Source organism: Pterocles gutturalis, unplaced genomic scaffold, assembly GCF_000699245.1.
Source record: "Pterocles gutturalis isolate BGI_N339 unplaced genomic scaffold, ASM69924v1 scaffold4368, whole genome shotgun sequence".
In the NCBI taxonomy this organism is placed as follows: Eukaryota; Metazoa; Chordata; class Aves; order Pterocliformes; family Pteroclidae; genus Pterocles; species Pterocles gutturalis.
The window spans coordinates 10,745-33,751 of record NW_010120251.1 but is presented as its reverse complement, the minus strand read 5'-3'; the positions used below and the strand labels follow the sequence as shown (position 1 = coordinate 33,751).

At 41.1% G+C, this 23,007-nt stretch overlaps 1 protein-coding gene across 1 annotated transcript in view; it reads right to left on the bottom strand.

Moving 5' to 3' along the window:
- The window catches only part of ADAM22 (ADAM metallopeptidase domain 22), a 49,152-nt gene extending 26,681 nt beyond the window's left edge, over positions 1–22,471 (bottom strand). The window contains exons 1-5 of the mRNA XM_010076819.1: positions 22,329–22,471; positions 21,773–21,839; positions 8,098–8,180; positions 1,391–1,454; positions 679–748 (exon numbers count right to left, since the gene is read on the bottom strand). Coding sequence (XP_010075121.1) covers positions 679–748; positions 1,391–1,454; positions 8,098–8,180; positions 21,773–21,839; positions 22,329–22,471 — 427 coding nt within the window. The remainder of the gene's footprint in view (positions 1–678; positions 749–1,390; positions 1,455–8,097; positions 8,181–21,772; positions 21,840–22,328) is intronic.
- Positions 22,472–23,007: the final 536 nt, after the last annotated feature.

Sequence of the window (23,007 nt, the reverse complement as noted above, 5' to 3'; positions counted from 1 at the left end):
CTTCAATTAGCAAGCCAACTTCTCAGATTAAAACTCATTTTTTTAAAAACCTCTTGCCCCTCTACACACAATCTAAACTGTTTGTGGGGATGAATCACTACAAGCACTTGAAACTACTTCTGCCTCCAAATTCGTTTGTGCTCTAATGTATGACCCGCACTACAGCCAGTATGGTAAAGATGCTGAACAGCCTAGAGATGAGAGTCACCGAACAGCAATGATATTTGGCAAGTTCTTATCTCCCAGACTTATGCTCACACCATGGTACTCACCCTGTATCTTACAAGAGGAAAAATCCATGAAGAGTTATCAACCACTGGCAATGTGGGGTTTATTTTCATCATCTTTAGGCTACCTCAGTCCTTTCCTTTCTACAACTACTAGCAGATAATGCAGTCCACAGACCACATAACTTGTTAAGAGAAACATACATTGCAACATGTAGGTCTAGAAGAGGTTTGATTCATTGGATTGAGGGTTTTTTCAGCCCTTCACATTCTTTTCCAGTGCTTTCAATGTTTCAGATTCCTTTTTTTCAGTGCTTTTTTATTTAATCAGGAAAAAGAAAAGACATACAACTAAACAATATACTATTAGAAGATTACCTGTCAAACACAATTAAGAAATTTGGCCTTAGACTAAAACAAGTCAATAAGTCATAAATATTAAAAATCATACCAGATGGCAGGTCATCCGAAGGAAACTCAAACAACTTGGATTTGTAAACAGAGTGGAAATTGAAGTCATCCTGAAATAGTAAACAACCGCATGTATTAAACCTGGATAAACTAAACCATCTCATGAGCATTAGACAGTTCCAAAGGTCCTTGTTATCCAACACCTATACTAGTAAACGAACAAGTTGTAAGGCACCATTACTCTACACTCTTCTCCTTTTTCCCAACTGAGATGTGATCGCTAATGCCACAGTTAATCATCTTTTGTTTGAAATATCTAAGTACATCAAATGGAGTGGCTGAGCACACTTAGAGTTAGACTTAAGAGAGTTGTCCACGGAACATCAGTGGAAGTCACGTGAGCCACTGAACTGCAGTCCAGGCCGAACCAGGAGGTGAGGGATATAATGAATCCAGAGCGAGAAGTGACAGAGAAGGGGAGAGGGCACTCACAGGCTTCTCCTGCTGGCTCCAAGGGATGCTCATCACCCTCTGGTACTGCAGCGCTCTACATCCAACTGTTATGGAGTACACACATATACGTATACAACTGCCTAATTTTTGGAGGTATACTTTTGTCTGTGATGATGGGGACTCACATATGAGGTAAAGGAGTTGAAAATTAGGGTACGATCTTTTGGTCCCAGAGCCTTACACCTACCCTGTACCCATGAAAGTCTGTATTCAACAAACAAGACAGCAGGACTACTTACATCTGAAGTGTAGTTTTCATCTGGCTCAATAAGGTAAGTATGATTTCCATCATAGAACATACCACTGTCAAGAGCAGGAAATGTAAATAGTGATTTAATGAACAAATACTAGTGCAAAATGGAAGTAAGTTTAAGGAGTTCATATATTTTTAAAATTAAATATTTAGAAAAAGAAGCAGTTAAAAATTGTTTCAGAAACTGAACATAATTCTGAGTCATTTTTTTGTTTCTTTGCTTCAGAAAGAAAGATATTCTCTCCTGCAGTGATACAGATTCTTCTTTCTCCCCCAAAGTTCCTCTACAACACATAAACACCACAAAAAATGGCTAATTTAGCTAGCTGAAAAGCCAGTTCAGAGCCCTCACTCCCATTCAAGAGAGATCTACTTGCAACAGATTAATAAGGGGCCTGTTTTTAGGAACATGCGGATTTGGAACATGCACACAGCTTTCTCTCAAATAAAAGTATTATTAAATTGAATTGATCCTTAGTTCTTAATGGTTTCGATTAACTCTTTCCTCAGTAATCTCATATAGTACCAAGTACAAATGGCATAACAGGCTCTTTTAGGCATAGAGGGCCATTTTGGGCACTTCAGCAATAATAATTATGACAGATTGTCTTTTCAAATACAGTTAGTTTAAGTTTATATTTCTAAGAAACATTAATGGCTATATGCTTTATCATATCAATATGGATATCATATGATGCTCATGATAAGGAGATAGGAAACCCTATCACACAGGCTTCCAATGGGTGGCGGTAAAAAGAGATAGAGAGGAACACGCCTTCTACCTTACCCATGGTTCTGGCAAAGTACTCACGGTCTCTTTCTTAATGGCATAAAATTTTCTCAACCACAGAAATCTGAAGGTCATTCATGATATGCACACTGCTATGTATCTCAGAAAATCTGCCACTTTGCTTGCCCACACACAATCACCAATTTTCCATATTAAATTACAACACACAGTTCAACTCTAAATGAAGAACACACTGCAGTGTTAAGGGTCTCTAAATGGATGAAGATAGTCCGTGACAGTTACACCAGATGAGTTTGTATTACCACTCAAATGTCCACCAAAGGCGGGGTTCCTTTCTGCAAGGATGTTTTCTAGTAAGTGTTACCTTAAGTTTACTAAGGTAAAGAGTGTACTAAGGTTTAGGCTTTAGCATAATCCAGGATGCACAAGTGTGACTGAATTGTACCTTAAAAGAAAGTGTTGAAACAGACATTACTCTGTAAGAGCATAAAACCAAAGGGCATGTCTTGTATCACTGCCATTCTCACCTTCAACAAAATCAGCATTTTTTTTTAAAATAATTTTGCCTTTATTGCAGTGACATACAAGCAAGGTTGGGATTAGGGTGTACCAGCATGTCCTTCACAAAGTGCCACTACTATGGGCTTCAAGCTTGGCCATAAACATGACCTGTAAGTTCAAAATTGGCACATAGTACACAACAGTGGCATGAAATCAAGATTATTTATTTACATTACTCTTCAGCAAACTTTTAGGCATTAAAAAAAAATACCACCAGAATTATATACAACAAAACCAGATATTTTTCTTTTTTGTTATGCAGCTTTTTTTTTTTTTTTAATCAGCAAAATTTATTTTGGTTCTGCACAGGACCAGATGCAGTAAGTAAAATACTGTCATTCTGTTCCTGACTATTAAAAAACATAAACATACATTAAGCTTGTAAGACATTACAACTATTGATGCTTCTCTTAATATCATTCACCTACAGGGTTAACCATGCAGCATTCACAGAAGTAGCTTGGGTTACTGACTGTATAATATACATCAAGTGTGATCATGAGTAGATCTACAATTTAAAGCTGTTTCACCTTTCAAATTACTTGTGCCTATTCTTTAGAAATAAATACCGTCTAGACAGCTTAAGATAAATATTCTAGCACCTGCTGAAGCTTCTTTTCTGGGAATAAGATGAGATTTGGGAACATCCTGCAGCTCTTAATCAGGCAATACTTCCTTCCCTCTAATTGCAATTTTACTTGAGCACAGTCTGCAAGACAAGGAGCTATCAGCAAATGGCTTCTCGTGCAACTGTTACACTCAGCAGCACTGACCTCTGATCAAGTCACTCAACAGTGACAAGAATAATAGTCACAGCTGACCTACAGATGTGACTTGCCCACTCAAAGTATTCATGGCTCTCTTCTGACTGACTTCAATAGTCCAGTGCTCTGTGAACAAATCACACACTCATGGATGTGTTAGAGAGAAAGCAATAGCAAAGCATGGGCCATTTCAAAACCTGAATTTTGATTATGTATAGTCTTCAAACAAACAAATTTGTAATCGTGAAAGTCTCAATTGCAGTAAAAACAGAAGTTTTTGTATTCACCACCAGTGGGCAGCAAAACCATAGACCAACCGGGTGTCTGTGTGACTTGCCTTGAAACACAGGACTGCGTCGTGCCTGACTATAGCGTATTTATATCCCAGCAACTGGTGTGTTTTGCATTCAAAGTTTTTTGTGCTAACTCATAGGAAACTGTGGTTACTGCATATCCCACAGAAAAAAAAAAAAAATCCAAACAAAATGTCTCATTGAGAGTTAATGTTGGACAGATACATTTTTCATTAGCAAAGTCATTAAGAAGAGAAAAAATTAATTATTCTAAGTATCCTATCAGTCAGTCATCCAATTAATTTAACTAATAAAAGGAAGACCAAAACACAGACATTACCAACAGAAGAACTTATTATTAAAAAAACACAACATTTTCACACATGTATGAAAAATTTTGCTGTTACTGGTCAAGATCTAGGGGTACTAATAAGTAAGAGAGGAGACTAGCAGGAACTTTGGGAATATGAAGCTTGTTATTCTATTAAAGACATCTGTTCTGCCTCCCACACTTCCTAAAACTCATGAAAGCAAAGCTCCTGCCCTGCAGACCTTATTAAAAAATAGCTTTCCCCAGCTCCCCTTATTCCAGCGAACTGCTCTGAACTCTGGTTGGAGCTAAGGAGCTCTGATTGCCACTGTGAGTTTCTAGTAATTAGTTAGGATTTAAAATCGACTGTGGCGGAGCTAGCTGTAATGATGGAAATACAGTGTCAGAGAATGGGAGTTTAATACAGCTCAGGAAAACATTACTTTCTCATACTAGATGCTGGAACTACTGCCCTGCTATAGTAAGCTTCATATTGCATCTTGTGTGAAGGATAACTCTGCTGAAACGTCATTGTATCAGGAAAAGGGAAAAAAAAAAAAAAAGATACCTCTCAAGGGAGAGCTGAATTATATAGGGGAAAAATGCATCTTTCATCTTTCAACATATAACTGTGTATAGAAGGGACTTATTTGAGTATCAGGCAATTTGAGAATACAGAGCAGCAGTAGGGTCAGTCTTAAGAACGAACTCACAAAAGGAGGGCAGGAAGGACATATGCAGGGTCTCCTTCCTTTCTGCTTTTTCTCCTAGGAGTCAGCAGGGGCCAAGACCTAATGGATCACTGCTAATGGAAGCCATGCAGTACTCAGGATGCATTAGGATGCTACTATTTTTAGGCTCACTGTTCATACCGAATCTGGGCTCAGGTTTCTTGAGCTGCTCAACCTTGATCATAAAAGAGATAAACACAGCTGTAAATCAGACAAGGGCAAGGATGACAGGACTTCTGCATGCATTCTCCCCCTTCCTAACAAAGAATATACAAATACAAAAGAAAGACACTACTTAAATACATGTACTTATGTGTCCCATAACTACAGAATAGTTGGAGACAGACAATAAGCTGAAGATTTCCACCAGCTAAGCCCTGCTTCCTCAGAAAAAGGCAAAGCTCAGGTAATCTCCACACAGGCTCACTTGCTGCCATCACTTTTCACGCTGATCTCAGTATTGAAAGCGCTGAGGTCCCGTAATTCCCAGATTCAACAGACACTGAAGTTACTTGGTTGCTCTGAAAACCTGCTTATCATCTTTCAATAGTGCCAAAAGTAGACAGTTTCAAAAGCTGTACAATCAACACACAGCTCCATGTAACCTTCAGATGACAGACACTTTAATTATATTATCAGTAAAACTATGTACATCAAACAAAATTATTATTGCACAATTTTATATCCTTTCTTCCATATTTTCCAAGATTTGACTAAATCAAGGAGGTCCTGGACTTACTCTGGCACAAAAAGAAAATATACAGGGAGTGGAAGCAAGAACGGGTTACCTGGGAGGTATACAAAGAGGCTGTCTGAGCAGCCAGGGATCAGGTCAGGAAAGCTAAAGCCCAGATAGAATTAAATCAAGCCAGGGACATAAAGGGGAATAAGAAGAACATCTACAAGTACATCAGTGATAAAAGGAAGACTAGGGAAGATGTGGGCCCTCTCCGGAAGGAAACGAGACCTGGCCACAGGCGATATGGAGAAGGCTGAGGTGCTCAGTGACTTCTTCGCCGCACCGCCCAAGATGCAGAAAGGGAAGGTAAGAACTGGGCGAAGGAAGATCCGCCCACCGTAAGTGAAGATCATGTTCGAGACCATCTAAAGAACCTGAAGGTGCACAAGTCCATGGGACTTGATAAGATCCATCCACAGGTCCTGAGGGAACTGGTGGATGAAGCTGCCAAGCCGTTAACCATCATATTTGAAAGGTCATGGCAGTCTGGTGAAGTTCCCACTGACTGGAAAAGGGGAAACATAATCCCCATCTTCAAGAAGGGGAAAAAAGAAGACCCGGAGAACTACAGGCCAGTCAGTATCACCTCTGTACCTGGCATGATCATGGAGCAAATCCTCCTGAAGGCTCTACTAAGGCACAGAAAAAATGAATGAGAGGTGATTGGTAACCAGCATGGCTTTACCATTGGCAAATAGTGTCTGACAACCTGGTGGCCTTTACTCCTATATACTAATATACATAACATACTATATACATAATATTCCTATTGATTGGTAACCAGCATGGCTTCACCAAGGGCAAATCATGCCTGACAAACCTGGTGGCCTTTTATGATGGAGTTACAATATCAATGGACAAAGAAAGAGAAACTGATGTAATCTAGCTGGACTTCTGCAAAGAGTTTGACACTGTCCCACATAACATCATGGTGGCCAAATTGGAAAAATATGGATTTGATGAATGGACCACCTGCTGGATAAGGAATTGGCTGGGTGGTCGCACTCAGAGAGCTGCGGTCAATGGCTCAATGTCCAAGTGGAGACCGGTGACGAGTAGGTTCTTCAGGGATCAGTACTGGGACCAGTACTATTCAACATCTTTGTCAGCATCATGGACAACGGGATTGAGTGCACCCTCAGCAAGTTTGCTGATGACACCAAGCTGTGTGGTGCAGTCGACACGCCAGAGGAAAAGGATGCCATCCAGAGGAACCTGGACAGGCTTGAGAGGTAGGCCCATGCCAACCTCACGAAGTTCAACAAGGCCAAGTGCAGGGTCCTGCACATGGGTCGAGGCAATCCCAAGCACAAGTACAGGCTGGGTGGAGAATGGCTTGAGTGCAACCCTGAGGAGAAGGGTTTGAGGGTGTCAGTAGAACAAAAACTGAACATGAGCTGGCAGTGTGCAATCGCGGCCCAGAAGGCCAGCCGGATCCTGGGCTGCATCAAGAGAAGTGTGGTCAGGAGGTCGAGGGAGGTGGTTGTTCACCTCTGCTCTGCTCTTGTGAGACCCCACCTGGAGTACTGCATCCAGGTCTGGGTCCCCCAACGCAAGAAGGATGTCGAGCTGTTGGAGCAGGTCCAGAAGAGGGCCATGAAGATGATCAGAGGGCTGGAACATCTCCCCGATGAGGACAGACTGAGAGAGTTGCGGTTGTTCAGCCTGGAGAAGAGAAGGCTCCGGAAGGACCTTATAGCAGCCTTCCAATACCTGAAGGGGGCCTACAGGAGAAACTGGGACTTTTTACAAGAGCATGCAGCAACAGGATGAGGGATAATGGATTTAAACTGGAAGAGGACAGATTTAGACTAGATATTAGGAAGAAATTCTATACTGTGAGGGTGGCGAGGCACTGGAACAGGTTGCCCAGAGAAGCTGTGGATGTCCCATCCCTGGAGGTGTTCAAGGCCAGGCTGGATGAGGCGTTGAGCCAACTCGTGTAGTGGGAGGTGTCCCTGCCCATAGCAGGGAGGTAGGAAATAGAAGATCTTTGAGGTCCCTTCCAAACCAAACCATTCTATGATTCTATGATTATCCCATGCACACAGCTTAAGGCCAGCAATTCCACTAAGAAAATGGATACGACAAGAGAAAATCTAAACTGACACTTTCCTTTGCAAGAGACTATAAAAGCAAGATAAAATACGTCAAGAAACAATAGCAACAAGAAAAGAACACAATTTCCAAACGGTTCACATCAATATTGGCAGTGTTTTTTATACTTGTAGAATAGGGTGTTTTCAGCTACTTTTCTATCTCTACAATAAATTACCTTAAAACAATACCTGGCCACTGTCATATATCCTCAGTTTGAAAAAAAAAGAACACGAACTTGTATGCTTTGTCAAGGAATTCTGAAAACAAACAAGCAAAGCTTTTGCAAGGTTCAAATTAAAACATCTTTTTCTAATGATTTTAGAGTACTTAACATTGGTGACGAACTAGTAGGAAAACAAATAGCACTTATTTTACTATAAACAGCTCTATTTTGCTGAAAAGACTAATAAGCAAAGACCAGTAAAAAGAAAACAGCAGACTTACTGTAATCCATGGCATGTTGACAAGGCAACAAATGATACAGGATTTCCTCGAATTTGTCCCTGATAATAGCAATGTTCTCCTCCCTGAAATTGGAAATATAGACTGTAAATCAACAGGATGTCCCACAGTATCACACTCCATCATGTCAAACACTGCTTTTTCACAACTACATTGCCAGCCCACTGACATGGCACCAAGAATTGACTACCACTCACAAGGGTGTTTGTCCTATCTCCTTTTAGCCACGGTTTGGTACCTAGACAAACATCATCATATTGGCTCTCTCTACACCAAATGGAGATGGATATTTTCAGTGTGAAAACCTTGTCATCCTGAGACAGATTTCAGACACAAATTTCTCCAGAAGTGCTCATCTTTCTTCACTGATAAGGAAAAGAGTTGGAAATAGTGGGCTCAGACTCAACAATTGGTCTGCACATGGCTACATTGGACAAGATGAACTCTGCTCTGACAGTCTGGCAATTTCCTGTTTCGGAGGAGAAAGGCAGGCTAACCAGATAATAATAATACTTGATTTAAAAAGATAATGTATCAGAAGTGCTCGTTAGTGCTCCAAAACTAATGGAAACTTTAAGTATAACAAAGCAGTAAAGGAATACACACAAAATTAATATTTTCTTCTTCTCTTCTGCAAATAAAATATACACCTTTCAAATAAAATCTAGCAGACCTTACTCAAAAAATCCCCCCCTTAGTTTCACAGAACTCGCACTGATAGCAAAGTAAGCCCTACTGCACACACTAAATGTATTCAGTATTGCACAATGTCAATATTTGTAGGCAAAATTAGAAAACCAATTCAAACATCCCTTAAATTCTCACTGCCACTCTACCCTGCAAAAGAACTTACCTACTAGTGCCTTGCCAAATTCAGCTATGTCATATCATCGCACTATCATTACTTAAAGAACTATTAAGATTTTCATTGTAGGTTTTTTTTGTTCGGTTGGTTTTGGTTTTTTACATAGAAACATTTTACTATTCCCTACCAGCAAACGTATAAATAATCTACCTAGCCTAATGTACCCAGCCATGCAAATATTTATGTCCCTTTACTTCAGGGAGGGAAGGGCATTACAACTACTGCTTTTTCAGAAGCCGGCAGTCACTTGCATGATGCACAGCACAGTCATTTTAGATATCTGACATGAAATACTCTTGGATTTTATGTTTCATATATGGAAAAAATAGTGACCAACATCAACCAAAAGGCAAGAAAACACAGAATATGTCAGTAGTTTTGTGTTTTGATCAGGAAATCGTGTTCTGTTTTCTACAAGGCGTGGAAACTATTTTTGAAAGCAACTATGAAGTATGGGTGTCTCTGTTTTTAAGAAGGTGCTCTCCTTAAGAGTATAGGAGCCTGTTTGTCACGGCCGGGCTGTGGAAAGAGATCTGATCTCAACCTGGCCACTGGAAATCATTAGTTCCTTCTCAAAATCTTCTATGGAGCATTCATACATGCTGTGCTGCTGCTGGACCCCAAAGCACCCAGTGAAGTGCACCTGCAGGCAGCTCACAGGTGCCATGACCAGCAACAGCAGTGCTACAGAGAAATGCAACACCTGATTCAACAGACTACAAGTCTGACCCTATTTGGCAGGCTTGTTTCTTCACTCTGTGAGGGGAATCCCTGTGGCATATCTTCCATTAAAAGTGCTACTTTTATTTTTCCCCAATTTCATTCAATCTGGTTATCTCCTCTCTTCTACCTAGCACTTCTCCCTTCCACTTGCTGCAGTTTGAGCAGCCACCTCCAACTGCGTATCCACCTCAGCCTCTTTTTCGCTGTGTATCTGGCACAGATACAGAACACCTCCACCTAACTGACCTGCAGAGTGACCATCGTTGTCACCCACCACAAGCACCTCTCTACTAAGATGTGTGCAGGAAAACGCTACTGGTGCCATGCAGGTCATGTTTGACAGGCCGTGATGATGTTTACTTGGCTCACGTCCGTCAGAAGCCCAGAGGCTGACCCTCTGCACCAGGCTACAGCAGGGCATCTGGCAGGAGATGTACACCCCATCGCCCTTGGACCAGCATTTCTTGGGACCATCAAGCGTTTGGGATCCGATGGAGTACAAGTGAAAAGAAGATGGTTTGTTTCTGCTTTGCACTCAAATGCATTTTAGCCACCAACATCGTAAGTTACATCGGATTTTAGACAGACCTACATCTTACTTTATTTTTCCTGAAACCTTGGCTCATTTTCTCTATTTTATTCTGCTTTTTTACACCTACTTGCTTCCTATATCTTAGTTACTCTAATCTCTCTTCATTTGAGATTTTATTTTTTTCATTCTGTAGGATGTTCCCCAATACAGGTTCACAGTACTGCTGAAGGCTTTCAGGTCTTTCCAGAATATATGAATAAAAAGTAAACAAAGAGACACTCTAGTGAGCTAATAACAAAACTATCAATCAAACTATATGGATCAGCTAAAACCTTATGAGTAATAAATATTCTCTAAACAGAACTCTTGCAGTAGTATTCCTGTAAAAGATACAACTGGAGTAAGTACATGAATACGGGAATAATATTGAAAAGACTTATCAGTAGGGAGTTGTACAGAGTTCTAGCTGTGGACGGATTTTGGAGTAATTAGGCAAACTGATTCATTCTCGGAAAATGTAGTTAATATGTACCAGAAGTAGAATCTCAGGCTCTCTTGGTTTGCAAAACCGTATCTTTGTAACCAGAAGGAACACTTTTTCATACAAGAATCCAAGTTTATGGCTCAAAAGTATGTTTTGATCTTCTTAATCAGAATGAAACAAACGTCCCATTATAGTACCTTCAAACTAATTTATTCCATAATAAATCCATGAACAAATTTTTATGCATACAGATCTAGAAAATAAAAATACAAGAAAACCAGCTCTAAATTCTTGCCTCTGGAAAACACAGGTTCGACACACAGATTCTATTCTGTTAAAATCAAATCAACCCATTGATCTACTGAAGTTCATGGTAAGTGAAGTGCAGACAGAAATGTAACTCTGATCTCAGTCTTGGGGACCAATTCTTACCACTACAAAACACTTATTTCTACATGCGAACACCTGGGGGATATTTTTTACACATGGACTTCTGTTTCTATCAACATAATTTAAGTCACCTCAAACCAGTTGATAAAATTTAAGGGGTTTAAACAAAAACAGCTTTTTTCAAGTACTTGATGCACTAGTGGTGTGCTCTTTCTTTTTAAAGAGAACCCTTCAGTGTAAGAAATCCTGCTGTCAGGATACTCATAAATGAAATTCTGAGGATTGGTATAATCTCAGCAAGGAAACGATGCAGTGCAACAGATGGCACTAGCACTGGAATGGCTCTGGGAAGAGTGACTGCTCAGCACTCCTTAACAGTGTCTCAAACAGACTAAAACATGCCAGTAACACATGGCACATAGTGGGGAGGGTGAAAACTGGATATTGTACTTTGGGGAGACTCATTTTCAACAGCTCACAAAACCTGTGAAGAGGGAAGCACTTAAAGCTACAAAGTCTGGGACTGGTTCTGTACTGAGAGTCAGGACAACTGAGAGGACTCTACAGGTGCACATTTTCTTTAGAGCACATGTAATTTTGGACAAAAAGTTTACTGACTTTGACTCCCTGCAGTGCAGAGGCTGAAATCTTGGGGGTTTTGACAGGTACTAAAGCTCCTTTATAGCAGTTGCTGTAATAAAATACACTGTATTACAGGAAGAATCACAGTATATGGGAGACCTAAGACCACCAAAAGACTAAACGTAATCATCACATCCATTTGCTTTTACTCTGCTCTCAGAAACACACACTGAAGACTGGGATTGTCTCTCTTCTTTGTTGGTATCTGTAGCAGTGTGACAGGAGCTGAAAAAAATGTTTCCATTTAATTTATTTCCTAAGAATATTCTGGTCCCATATGAGAATTAAGACTTCAGCCAAGAGCTGAAATTATCAGCATTACCAACAACAGTTCAGTCCTGAGCATCAAGGGGTTTTTGTGAAGAAAGAGCTATTGGCTTCCTGTAGCTATTACAGCCCCTCTCTGCTCTCTCACAAGCAGGCAATAATTGCCCAGCTCAGCAAATCAAACCTCCAGATCAGCCTTTGTCAGCTCCTGGGGAACATTTTAATGTTCAGATGAAGAGGAAGTAACACTGTTCTTCTAACATATGCCAGGCATCAGTGCGAGCAGCACATTCACCCCTTTCTGCTCTACAACTGAACCTGGCCAGCATACAGGCTGGGAGAATATTGGGCTAAATATAAACTCTTATGAGATAATGTCAACCTGGTGACAATGCCTGTGACACAGGCCTGCAACACAGACACACGCATACACTCACGCCGTATCCAAAGGCAGTCTACTGCTACAGCAGAGAGAAGTTTAACATTTTTGCCTCCAGAAGGTACACAGCCACTCTTCATGCTGTGGTTAGCATGATGCAAGGCAAATCTTCCGCCAATACCCATGACATGCAGTTGTCCATTTCCTCGGTTCAGTAAGCTCTCCTTCCATCATGAAACCTCTCAGCCTTACCAGTGACTTACAAGAGCAATACAAAACGTACAGATGTTTAATAAGAAGTCTATCGATTTGGGTAGCTGAAAATTTAATAACATCCTACAAAAAAAAAATGTAGAATGACCCCAGGATCAATTACAACAAATGAATCACTGTGACAGTGGTCAGTTTATGACTTAATCTTGGTGCTTAAGTTGGATAATTATAGCAAAATCCTGAATTAGGGATATCTTGCCCTGTGAACTGCTACAGCTCCTCACCAACCAGCATGCAGCCCTTTTTGCCCATGTCAGTCCAAGTTTCCTTGCAGCCTGTCCTCATAGGTAGTGTGGCAAAGATACTAAAAAATGAGAAGGCAGAGATATTAACAATGCAAGTAAAATCTGTCCCCATTGCTATCCTTTAAGATAGTTTGTCTCTGCCCACAGAGGCACCAGCTGCTGAGTAAACACGAAAGGCAAGAAAAACACATTAACGGATATTCCACAATGAAGAGGTTAAATAAGTAAAGAACAGCCAGGACAGACAGTGATGCTGCCATTTCGCTCTTCTCTTGCAGTCTCAGTGAAGAAAGCATCTGCTTACCATACACTGGCAGTTTGTTATTCACTTCAGAGACACTATGACCTTCCCAGGGGAAGAAAATTAAGGATGCACACTCATTTGCTTTCAAGTAACACCCAACATCAGATCTTCCAAGTGAGCAATTTTCTGCAATTAGGAGAGGTGCTTGCCATTAAAACTCATGCTACACTCAGGCACTGACCCTAGAATTAATAACTCCCTTCTTCCTATTTTAACACTCATTAATCCAAAGGAAAGGAGATTGCTGGTCTAGTTCAGATCCTGCTAACACAGCTCCCTCTTGCCTTGCAGCAGAAAGCTCCCAAAAGGCCATCTAATGACCAAGACACCGGTCTGTGAAGTGCCAAATAACAATTAGCCTTCTAAAGAGTTACCCATCCTGAGGTCACTAGTTTTAAAACTGATTCCTTAGTAACCACTTTCATCTATCTACAAATCATTGATGCTTGCACAAGTTTTGGCCCAGTGACAACTAAGATGGCAGGAGAAAGAGCAACAGAAGAAAATGCACACCCTCTTGCTGACTTCTGTGGCAGAAAATGACTTGCTATAGTTGGATTTCTATTTGTAAACAGAGAATTCAAAATGGCACTTTGGCTTGTGTAACTGCATCAAGAGAAAATCTCTTTTAATTGACATGTGCATCAATAAAGGAGAGGGTCTGGCTGGTGGGGCTCTGCTGTCCTGCAGCAGAGCCCTGGGCTCAGCCCTTACATAACTCACTAACAACTCTAGGGACTCCGGCACAGCCTCTTTGCAGAGTAGGGCTCTGGACTTCGCTACAGTGTACTGTAGGCTCCTGAAAGTCAACTGTTCTGGAAATGTGAACAGTGCCCTCCCTTTGCAGGAGGACAGCTATCACATGTACTCAGGCAACTCAGAGCTGACGTACTGTAGTGACATTAGGTTATAACAATATTTCAGATTCTGAAATGAGAAATATGGATTCCAAACTTGGGATAAAGCATCACCGCCTCTAAGGCTTCTCCACAAAATGTCCATGTTTAAAGATTGTTGGCAGCACTCTTAAAAAACATATACACATGTGTACGTGACAGGATCCTGCACATAGGCTACTCGCTCCAATTGCCATTGGTGACTCACGGTAGGAGCTTTCAGCAGATGGTGTGTGCTATCAGCCCAGCTTCCTGGTTCTGAGGCCAAATGAGGCTCGTGTTTACGGCCTAATAGCTACGAGTGAAGATGCTCCATGAACATAGCTGCAGGGTGTGGACAAAGAGCTCATGCCAGCGCAACGCCATCTGGTCTGGGAGCTGCCTTGGCATCTGCTTGGGAAACAGCCTCTTGCCTTGCCTAACCTTGGTGTTAGAGAAAATTATTTTACTTATCAGCTGCCAGATGAAGATGAGGCAGAGGAGAACAGGGTTGGTCACCTCTTCCTGACTACTCTGTTATCTTTAGGTTGGCTCTTGGAGCAGTGTCTAGTGTCTCTGAGTCACAGTATACAAGTCATTTTAACGACTGTCATTTTGCCCTGTTCCTGCAGGAAAAAGGGAGCAAATGTTGTAAGGGACCATATGAAAATTCTTTATAATCTATCCATAAGGATCTGTCACATCAGTTCATCAGCCAGCCCTGAGTCTGAAGCCAAGTTATAAACATGAATGTACAAGATTACTATAAACACAACACAGAAGATGAGATGTTAGCACAGACCTACAGATATACCAGTCAGAAGAAGATAAACTTCTGAGTAAAATGGACAAAAATACTAATTAGATTTCCTTATTGGCTCATTACATCTGAATGACAGAAACTTAATTTTTAAGTGAGAGTTCACAGAGCTTGAGACTGTGTCTAGAAACATTAACCTGCTGTATAAAATATGGTGCAAGTTCAGTATCCATAGAGAACAATAGAACTGTCCAGGCAAAACTATTTACAGAAGTCAAGATCAAGTAAGCAAAGGTGTCAAGCTAAAGCATGCTGAAGTCTTACATGGAAGCACTCTTTCAGAAGTACAGCAGCTTCAGTTTACTTAGCTTAATTCCCCCTCAAAGGGATTCAGTTAAACCCAAAAAGACACTTTTATTTTTTAATAAGAGCATCTACAAAGGGATTTAATGTTCTTTAATGCTATAGCAGTAGTTAATTTATCTTAGCTATACTCAGTCTTTGCAGGGCCTAAGTTTACGCACACTCTCTGCCTGTGTATGCTGTATGTTGTAGTTCTTGGAAAGTAACTCATGAGGTGCACAAAGTCTGGCAGGACTTTTCTGAAAATTCAGGCATTGAACTGCTGCCTTCCCTTTGGGGCACATGAAAACCACAGCAGAGAGTACTCAAGAGGTGCCTCCTGATGGTCACAAAGTCATACATCTCACTTCAGCAGAACCAGGACTTCATCACCGGGGCCCACATCTGCAATGGGATGTACATTTTAAGCTCTTGATGGCTTCCACTTTCTGTCATTTTTTTTTCCCTCCAGGACTAGCACTGAATTTATTATTTTATGTTGCAAAGAAAAGGAAGACAAAATAATTAAACCTGCAAGATCCTATATGAGTCACAATCCGAGATTCCTTCTAGTGTAGTATATTCAAAAACATGGCCTGGGAAGGACTCCTAATACTGAAAGCTGACACTTTTAATTTCCTCCTTCTCGGCAGCAGAATGTATGTAGAAAGTAAGCTAATAATAGCAGGGAGAGAAATAGATGTAAAAAAAAGTTAATGCAAATATACATTAAAAACTCCAGCCTGCAGGACCATTTGGTCAGGCAAATGCATTCTATACAATGGCTGATTATCTTGCCCTGGTACGCCACAGAGGATACTAGGTTCTATTGAACCCCAAAGGAATTGCCTCTATAATTCAAACAGTGCTAAAACAGAAAAGTGAGATATTCCTCAATGCTTATCAACTCAGTGTGGCAGCACGACACTGCTGAAAAAAACAATATCCAGAGTAACTGCAAACACACAGAAATATAAAAATGTTGTCAGCTCTTAATCAGGGCACATACAGTAACATTAATTCTAGCCAAAATCTACAGGAAGTAATTGACCAGTATACTCTGGGACCACAGTTCCCTTTGCAATGGCAGCATCCTGTAAGGTATGAACCATACAGTTGTTCCCTGTTCCACTACCACACTCTGATCTTCTCCTTCTTGTGGAACTTTCAATTTATGAACTCCCATCATACAGCTAAAATGCCTACAATTAGTCGCCAAGTGAAAGAAGTTGCCATTTTCTACCTGATTTCATCCCATTTTTATTAATTCCATTGGTCAAAGATAACCAGTTCTCCATCTGATCCTCCTGTGCACCCAGGTTTGTACTGCTAGCAAATTTCATTAATATGCACATACCTTTTTTTACCTAAGTCACTAATGAAAATATTTGATGAGAGCAGTCTGAAGATCAACCTTGCAGGAAATCCCTGCCAAACTGTGTCAGACTCACAGACTGCCTGTCAGCTCTTCTTTGGCTAGTTTATTGCTGTCACTAAAAAGTAGATTATGGCCTAGATTTATTAATAATTTGCCATGAGGCAAGCAGAGCTCTGTTGAGGGAGTAGTGGAGAGGAGCTCTGATGACATTACAGGCACTCTTATTCAAAATCTTCTCTCAAATGAACAAGGGAGTGATTTTTTTGGTACTAACAGCTTCTCTAGTCTCCGGACATAGCTGAAAAAGCCCTGTCAGAAACAGGCATACGTAATTCCTGCATTATTTATTGTTTGTTCTTTTTCAGTGTCTTTTCTCCGCCCAGGGGTGCATCACCAGGTTGTACAAGCGCCAGGTACACGCACACACAGCTCCCCACCAGCCCCCGTCTCCAGCCTCCCAGGGCAGAGCCTCCCCACGCTCCCCTCCTATTGCTTCCTACAAGCTGAATGGTGCTCCAGTTTTCAGGAAGAAAACATAATCCCTCACAGGAAAGCCTGTTTAGCATATGGACTTTTCTGGCAAGTTGAAAAGCCTTCCTTTTTGGTTCCTTATCAAAAGCGGAAGAAATTAAGAGATTCTTCTACGGAGCTCAGACAGTACATGCCCTTAAAACTGGAAGATGTTGGTGGATGGACCTTGCTATAAGATTGGAAACATACCAGTCAATGACAAAAATGACCTGCTCTCTGGCTCAATGTTTATTCTGGCTGCACCGCAAATTGTTGTAGCCTTATGATCAGTTCATACCTGCGGCGATACAGTGAAATGTTAGAAAAGCTACTTAGGATAAGGTCTCATCAAATGCAGGCACTAAGATGCAACAGACACAGACGTCGCCCTCAGTCAAGGGACTGTACCTTAACAGCTCCTCGAGTAGACCAGAATTGAAGGAGGGAGTTAACACAAACAGCAATACCCCAGCCCTCTCTGACCCTTCAAGATTTTAAATTTTCTTCTCACATCCATATTATTTTCCTTTAAAATGGCATTTAAAGAGCCCTTCAAATACTCATCACGGCACACACAAGCCAAGACTATAATCACAAGGCAATGAAGGACAATAATTTTCCTCTCTTGTGTAGAGGCATTAAAATAGCTGTAAGCTAGAGTAATAGGCATTTTGCACACACTAGCCAAACAACACACATAACAAAATGAAATAATGAATATTTTTTGCAAACTAAGCGTTCCGCTTTGCTGTACAGCATTAAAATGCATTTTTCCCACAACCCTCGTTTCCCAAACTGCAATGACGGCACCTCTGCTAGAGCCACCACAAAAGCACAAGGCCATGCTGGGACACCCCAGCTCGAGAGAACGGCCACGGGCAGTGTGAAGGAAGACACCAGGCACTGCCCTGCCTGTGCTTGCTGCTGCACAGGCAGCAGCTGAGTACCATGGGGACCAGCAATATGGCTCAGCACAGCTTGGGACAGTAAAAACTTAAGCCAGAAGGCAAATTTGGCCAAAGCTTCTCCATCAACACTACAAAAAAGTAGTAGAAAAAAAGTACCTCGCATTTAATATTATTCTATCTACATTGTTCGACGCTATTGTGATTATGAACATGCTGTGAAGTAGGAGTACAAAGCAATGTTCTTTTATGCTGTGAGCAATCTTGCTGTAAAATTGTGCCCATAATACGCATACTGTGCTTACACCACCACACTTAAGAATTTTAGGATTGCCTATGAAATACAGTTCCTTGTAGTTATATTTAAACATGCCATCAAAAATTCATCTACCACAACTCTACCTGTGCAAGTTCTGAGACTGGGATCTAAATTATTTTCATTGCTTAATTTTTTTCATAAAGCAATTTTCTAAGAACTCATAGAATTGTCAAATGTTTTGGAGGAATACGGGCAGAAACATTTATTTCTACACCCTCCAAAGAGGAAAACTGAAACATTTGATATGAGAAAATGTCACTGAATAGATATAAGCTGTTCCTTCTAAGGGAGAAAAATCCATCAATGTGTATTACTCAGCACTATAGCTGGTTTTTGCCTTTCATCTCACTGGCAGCATCAGTGATGGAATGATAACCCAAAAAAAAAAAAAAAGAGAGAGAGAGAGATAGAGAGAGAGAGAGAAGGACACAGAGATATACTGCAGCAACATAAAGCATACACAAGTTGAGTATTTATGTGCTGTGAGCATTGGATGATTTGGACTGACACAATCAGGAAAACGTAATGCATGAAGGGTTTTTCTTTCTAACTGATCACTCTCTTTGCTACCAGAGGGAATTTAGGCCAATACCACTGCTTTCCTAGCAGTAAGAGACATGATCTAAAGTAAAGAGGGTGTATTAGAGAAACACAGGAATCATCCAAAGATCTACCTCCTTTCATTTTTCTTAAGCACTGCACATTGCTGCTAGTTTCATTAAAATGTCTTAGGTGCTGCTTAACTGTGCCAACTCAACAAGGACATCTCACAGAGAAGCCTCTCTTCTGCAGCTGCTAAGTGCTGGCACCCTGCAAAAACATGTATAACATATTCCACCTTCAGAACGGTCCAATGTATTAATGTATTACACAGCAATCAAATGTAATTCAACTCTCCCTCATAATAAAAAGGTGCGTTAAACTGAGGACTCTCCTACCTATAAAAATCCCTTTGCTCCTTCAAAGTGGCATTTTTAATTATGTGAATGTTTCTCCCTTTCCCTGCACCCCTCTCCTCTGTGAAGCATCCTAAGCAATGGCAGAAGATCTGTATGTATTGTACAGCACACAAAGTTTTACTGGGGCGGAGGGGATGGAGTAGGGGAGGAGTGGTAAAAGCAGTTATCAACTCCACATCACATAATGAGACAAGGCAGGCATCTGCTTCCCGGACACACTCACGCCTGCAACATTCCCAAAGTGTTGAGTGTATGTACAGCTGCCTTCCCACAGCGACTCAAAGCTCCTGTCTTCTCCCATATTGCTGACGGCACAACAGCAGCACTGACAATTTGCATGTTTGTGCAATATTCCTGCACTAAACAATGCAAGGGGGAAATATATACATATCTTAATACACCTCTCCTTACGTCACTAAGAAGGTCAAGAACAGAGGATGGCCTTTTGCTGTACGAACAGCCTTGCTCAAAGCGTGCAGCTGGCAGTGGATGGCCAATGGACATTTTCTTTCTGTCACTGTTTCTCCCACCAAAGCAGCATGAGAGAAGTTGTCAGGCCACCTCTGTGTCTGCCTACAGCCAAAGACAAATCACTTAGAGATGGGTAAAGAGCAGCCCATCAAAGCAACTGATAGAAAGCTGGCTCCTTTCTGAAATACCTCTTCTCCTGCTTCTGCTTAAAAATATGCTGTTAAGCAGAGTGCATATTTTGTGATTTGTTTATAAGTTGCATCCTTTTACTAGCTATTTTTAAATAAGTATCTAAGCAATATGCACAGTCCCTAAAATCTAGTATAACAATTATGTTTTGCGTGCTGCATATTGTAAGTACCAATTTAAAGGTGGTTTTACCAGTTATGGTAAACAGTTTCCATAGAAATTGAAGTTATTAAATCACCATAATGAAAAATCCTTGTATTTGCAGTAAGATTTTCAAAACATTTGATGTAAAACCAGAGTTCAGTTTCTCAAAGGCAAAACAGATATTGCTGGGCATTTCAGAAATTGTTCAACGGATAAACAGGGCTCTCCAGAGCACTTCCAGGTGCTCTGAAACATACCAGCTGGTCAGAGGGAGCCAGATTTATTTTTAAACAGCTAGTGGGTACTGAAATAAGCTTCACTAGGTGTCTGGCATCAAAATATACTCGAAGGCCTGCACTCTTCCAAAAATCTTTTGATACTTGAACTTGTCTGAAAATGTGCCTATGACTGCAGCCAACAGGCTCTTGTTTTGTCACAGCAGCTGCTTCCCTTTCCTCCAATCCCAGATGCTCAGATGCAGCAAAACAAGCAAAAATACATATTTCGCTCGACTGGCACACAGTTCCGTAGGGCTGCTGCTTGCCAAATTCTGGGAGCAGAGTGAGGAGGGGCCAGAAGAGCTTCCCCCGCACACCTCGACCACCCCTTTGCCCCTGCCCACGGGTGCAGGTGCACAAGGTGCAAGGCAGCATGGAGAGGGAAAAACACCACCCAAACAGCAACGTCCCTCCTTTGCAGTGCACCCTCATGATACTTTCACTCCCAATTCAGTTCATCTCAAGTGTCAAGGTGAACGGAGCAATGCTGGTTCTCTACTTAAAGCAGTACTAAGAGAGTATTTGAGAATACCTGAGAGTACTAAGCGAGGCAGTGAAAGCCATCCCGGAAGGTATACCATGACCCTACATGGCAGGTAAGTAAAGTGGAAATAATCTCTCGGACTCTGGAGACTGGGAGATGTTCTGTCCAGAAAACATTTTATGACCCTTCCTCTGAAAGGCTCAATCCTCCTGTCTCTTTCCCATACAATTAAATGGTACCTACCCAAGAAGAGCCACTGATTTCAAGCATTCCCTGCTTCATTAAGGCTTACTCATCAGAAACAGATCTGTCCTAATTTAGTGATGGGACTCGGACAGATTAACTTAGCTAACTTGCATATATACCTTGATGCAGACAAATGGATTGTTTTTTCTTAATATCAGCTATTATCTTTATTTCTGCTTTGACTCATACTCTGAATCTGAGTCAAGACTTCTTGACTGCAGAGCATGGCTGACTGAGAAATTAGTCTTTACAATTTAATGGAACATGTATGTGTTTGCCTCACTCTGATAATGTATGCAGACAAATATACAGTAAATCTTGCTACTGTCAAACTTACAAAAAACCCCATTAAAAACAACAAACTTGAGGTTTAGTACAATAAGAAAACGCTAGCTACCAAACCAGAAAGATTTACTTCAATAAGCATCTAAAGTAAATCATATTTACCATGTATACATTTTTCACGAATACCACTTTGATACAAACATTAATGTACTAAATTTGCCAATAAACTTTATTTGTCTTATTTATAAAGCTGAAAAGTTAGAAAACATGAAACATGCCTGCCTCAGAAGAGTAAAAAAAATCACCTAAAAAATCAGATATCTCTCTGTTTAAGAAAATAGGTGAGTTTGTATTAACATCAAAACCAAAGCAAATCAAAAAAGCAAAGCATAAAAAGGAAATTCTTACTTTAACTTCCACTGTCTTCCCACCTTGCTCGATATGCCTCTCAAGGTATTCAGAAGACAGCAGGTCACTGCAAGAAGAGGAAAAAAAGAACTATAAGCTCGCGCATGTGTTCTTGCACTCCCTCTCAGCAAGCACTGATTAAACATTTGCATTTGAAAAGAGCAAAACCTCCAGGATACTCTTCCTAAAATGTTCATAAAAATCACTGAAATAACCACCTCCAATGGAATTACACAGTACGTGGGTCCCATTGATTTTTACTACCAGAAGGCAGGATAGGAAAAACTGAGGGGTTTTCAAAACCAGACACTAATAATGGTTTTAATTCAAGATACTTTTCTATTCGCTGCTAAAAGAGAACAGCAAGGAAATCAGGTGATTTTTTTAAAAAATAATAAAAACAAAAAGACAGAAGGATGAGAAACCAGTTGGAGCCGCCCCCGCCATCAGGCTGCATCTGAGGGAAAATGGCAGCTGCCTCCAGCACACTCCAAAGGGTACAATAGCACTGTAATGAAATGACCTTGCAATACCAATACGGTGAGCCCAAGATCACGCTAGATGGGTAGGCAAAGCCATCAGTCGCAGGAGCTGCACCACCGTATGCTCATGAACACCAGTGCAGGTGTTCATGCAGGCGGCAGGTGCCACTCTGTCCTTGGGCTCCCCGGGCAGGCCTCCATTGGGGCTGTCCTTCATGGTCCCTCTCCCCGGGAGCCCTGCAGCTTTAGCAACATCAGAGGAAAATGCTCTGGGCAACGGCAAACCCAGCCTCAAAAGTACACAAGGCTTTGGAACAAACACTGAAGAGGAAAACAATTAGACCTGAGGCAAATGTATATAAGTTAAATGCATACTGTGCTTACCAAGACACTTGCCATGGTTTAGGCCCAGCCAGAAATTAAGCACCACACAGCTGCTTGCTCACTCCTCCCCCCTGCCCCAGTGGGATGGGGAGGAGAACACACAACAAAACGCTCGTGGGTCAAGACAAGAACAGGGAGGGATCACTCACCAATTACGGTCCTGGCAAAAAAAACTCGACTTGGGGAAAAAAAAAATCAATTCAATTTGCTACTAATAAAATCAGAGTAGGATAATGAGAAATAAAACCAAATCTTAAAAACACCTTCCCTCTAACTCTCCCTCTTCCCAGGCACAACTTCACTCTCGATTTCTCTACCTCCTCCCCCTGAGGGGGACAGGAAACAGGGGCTGTGGTCAGTTCATCACAC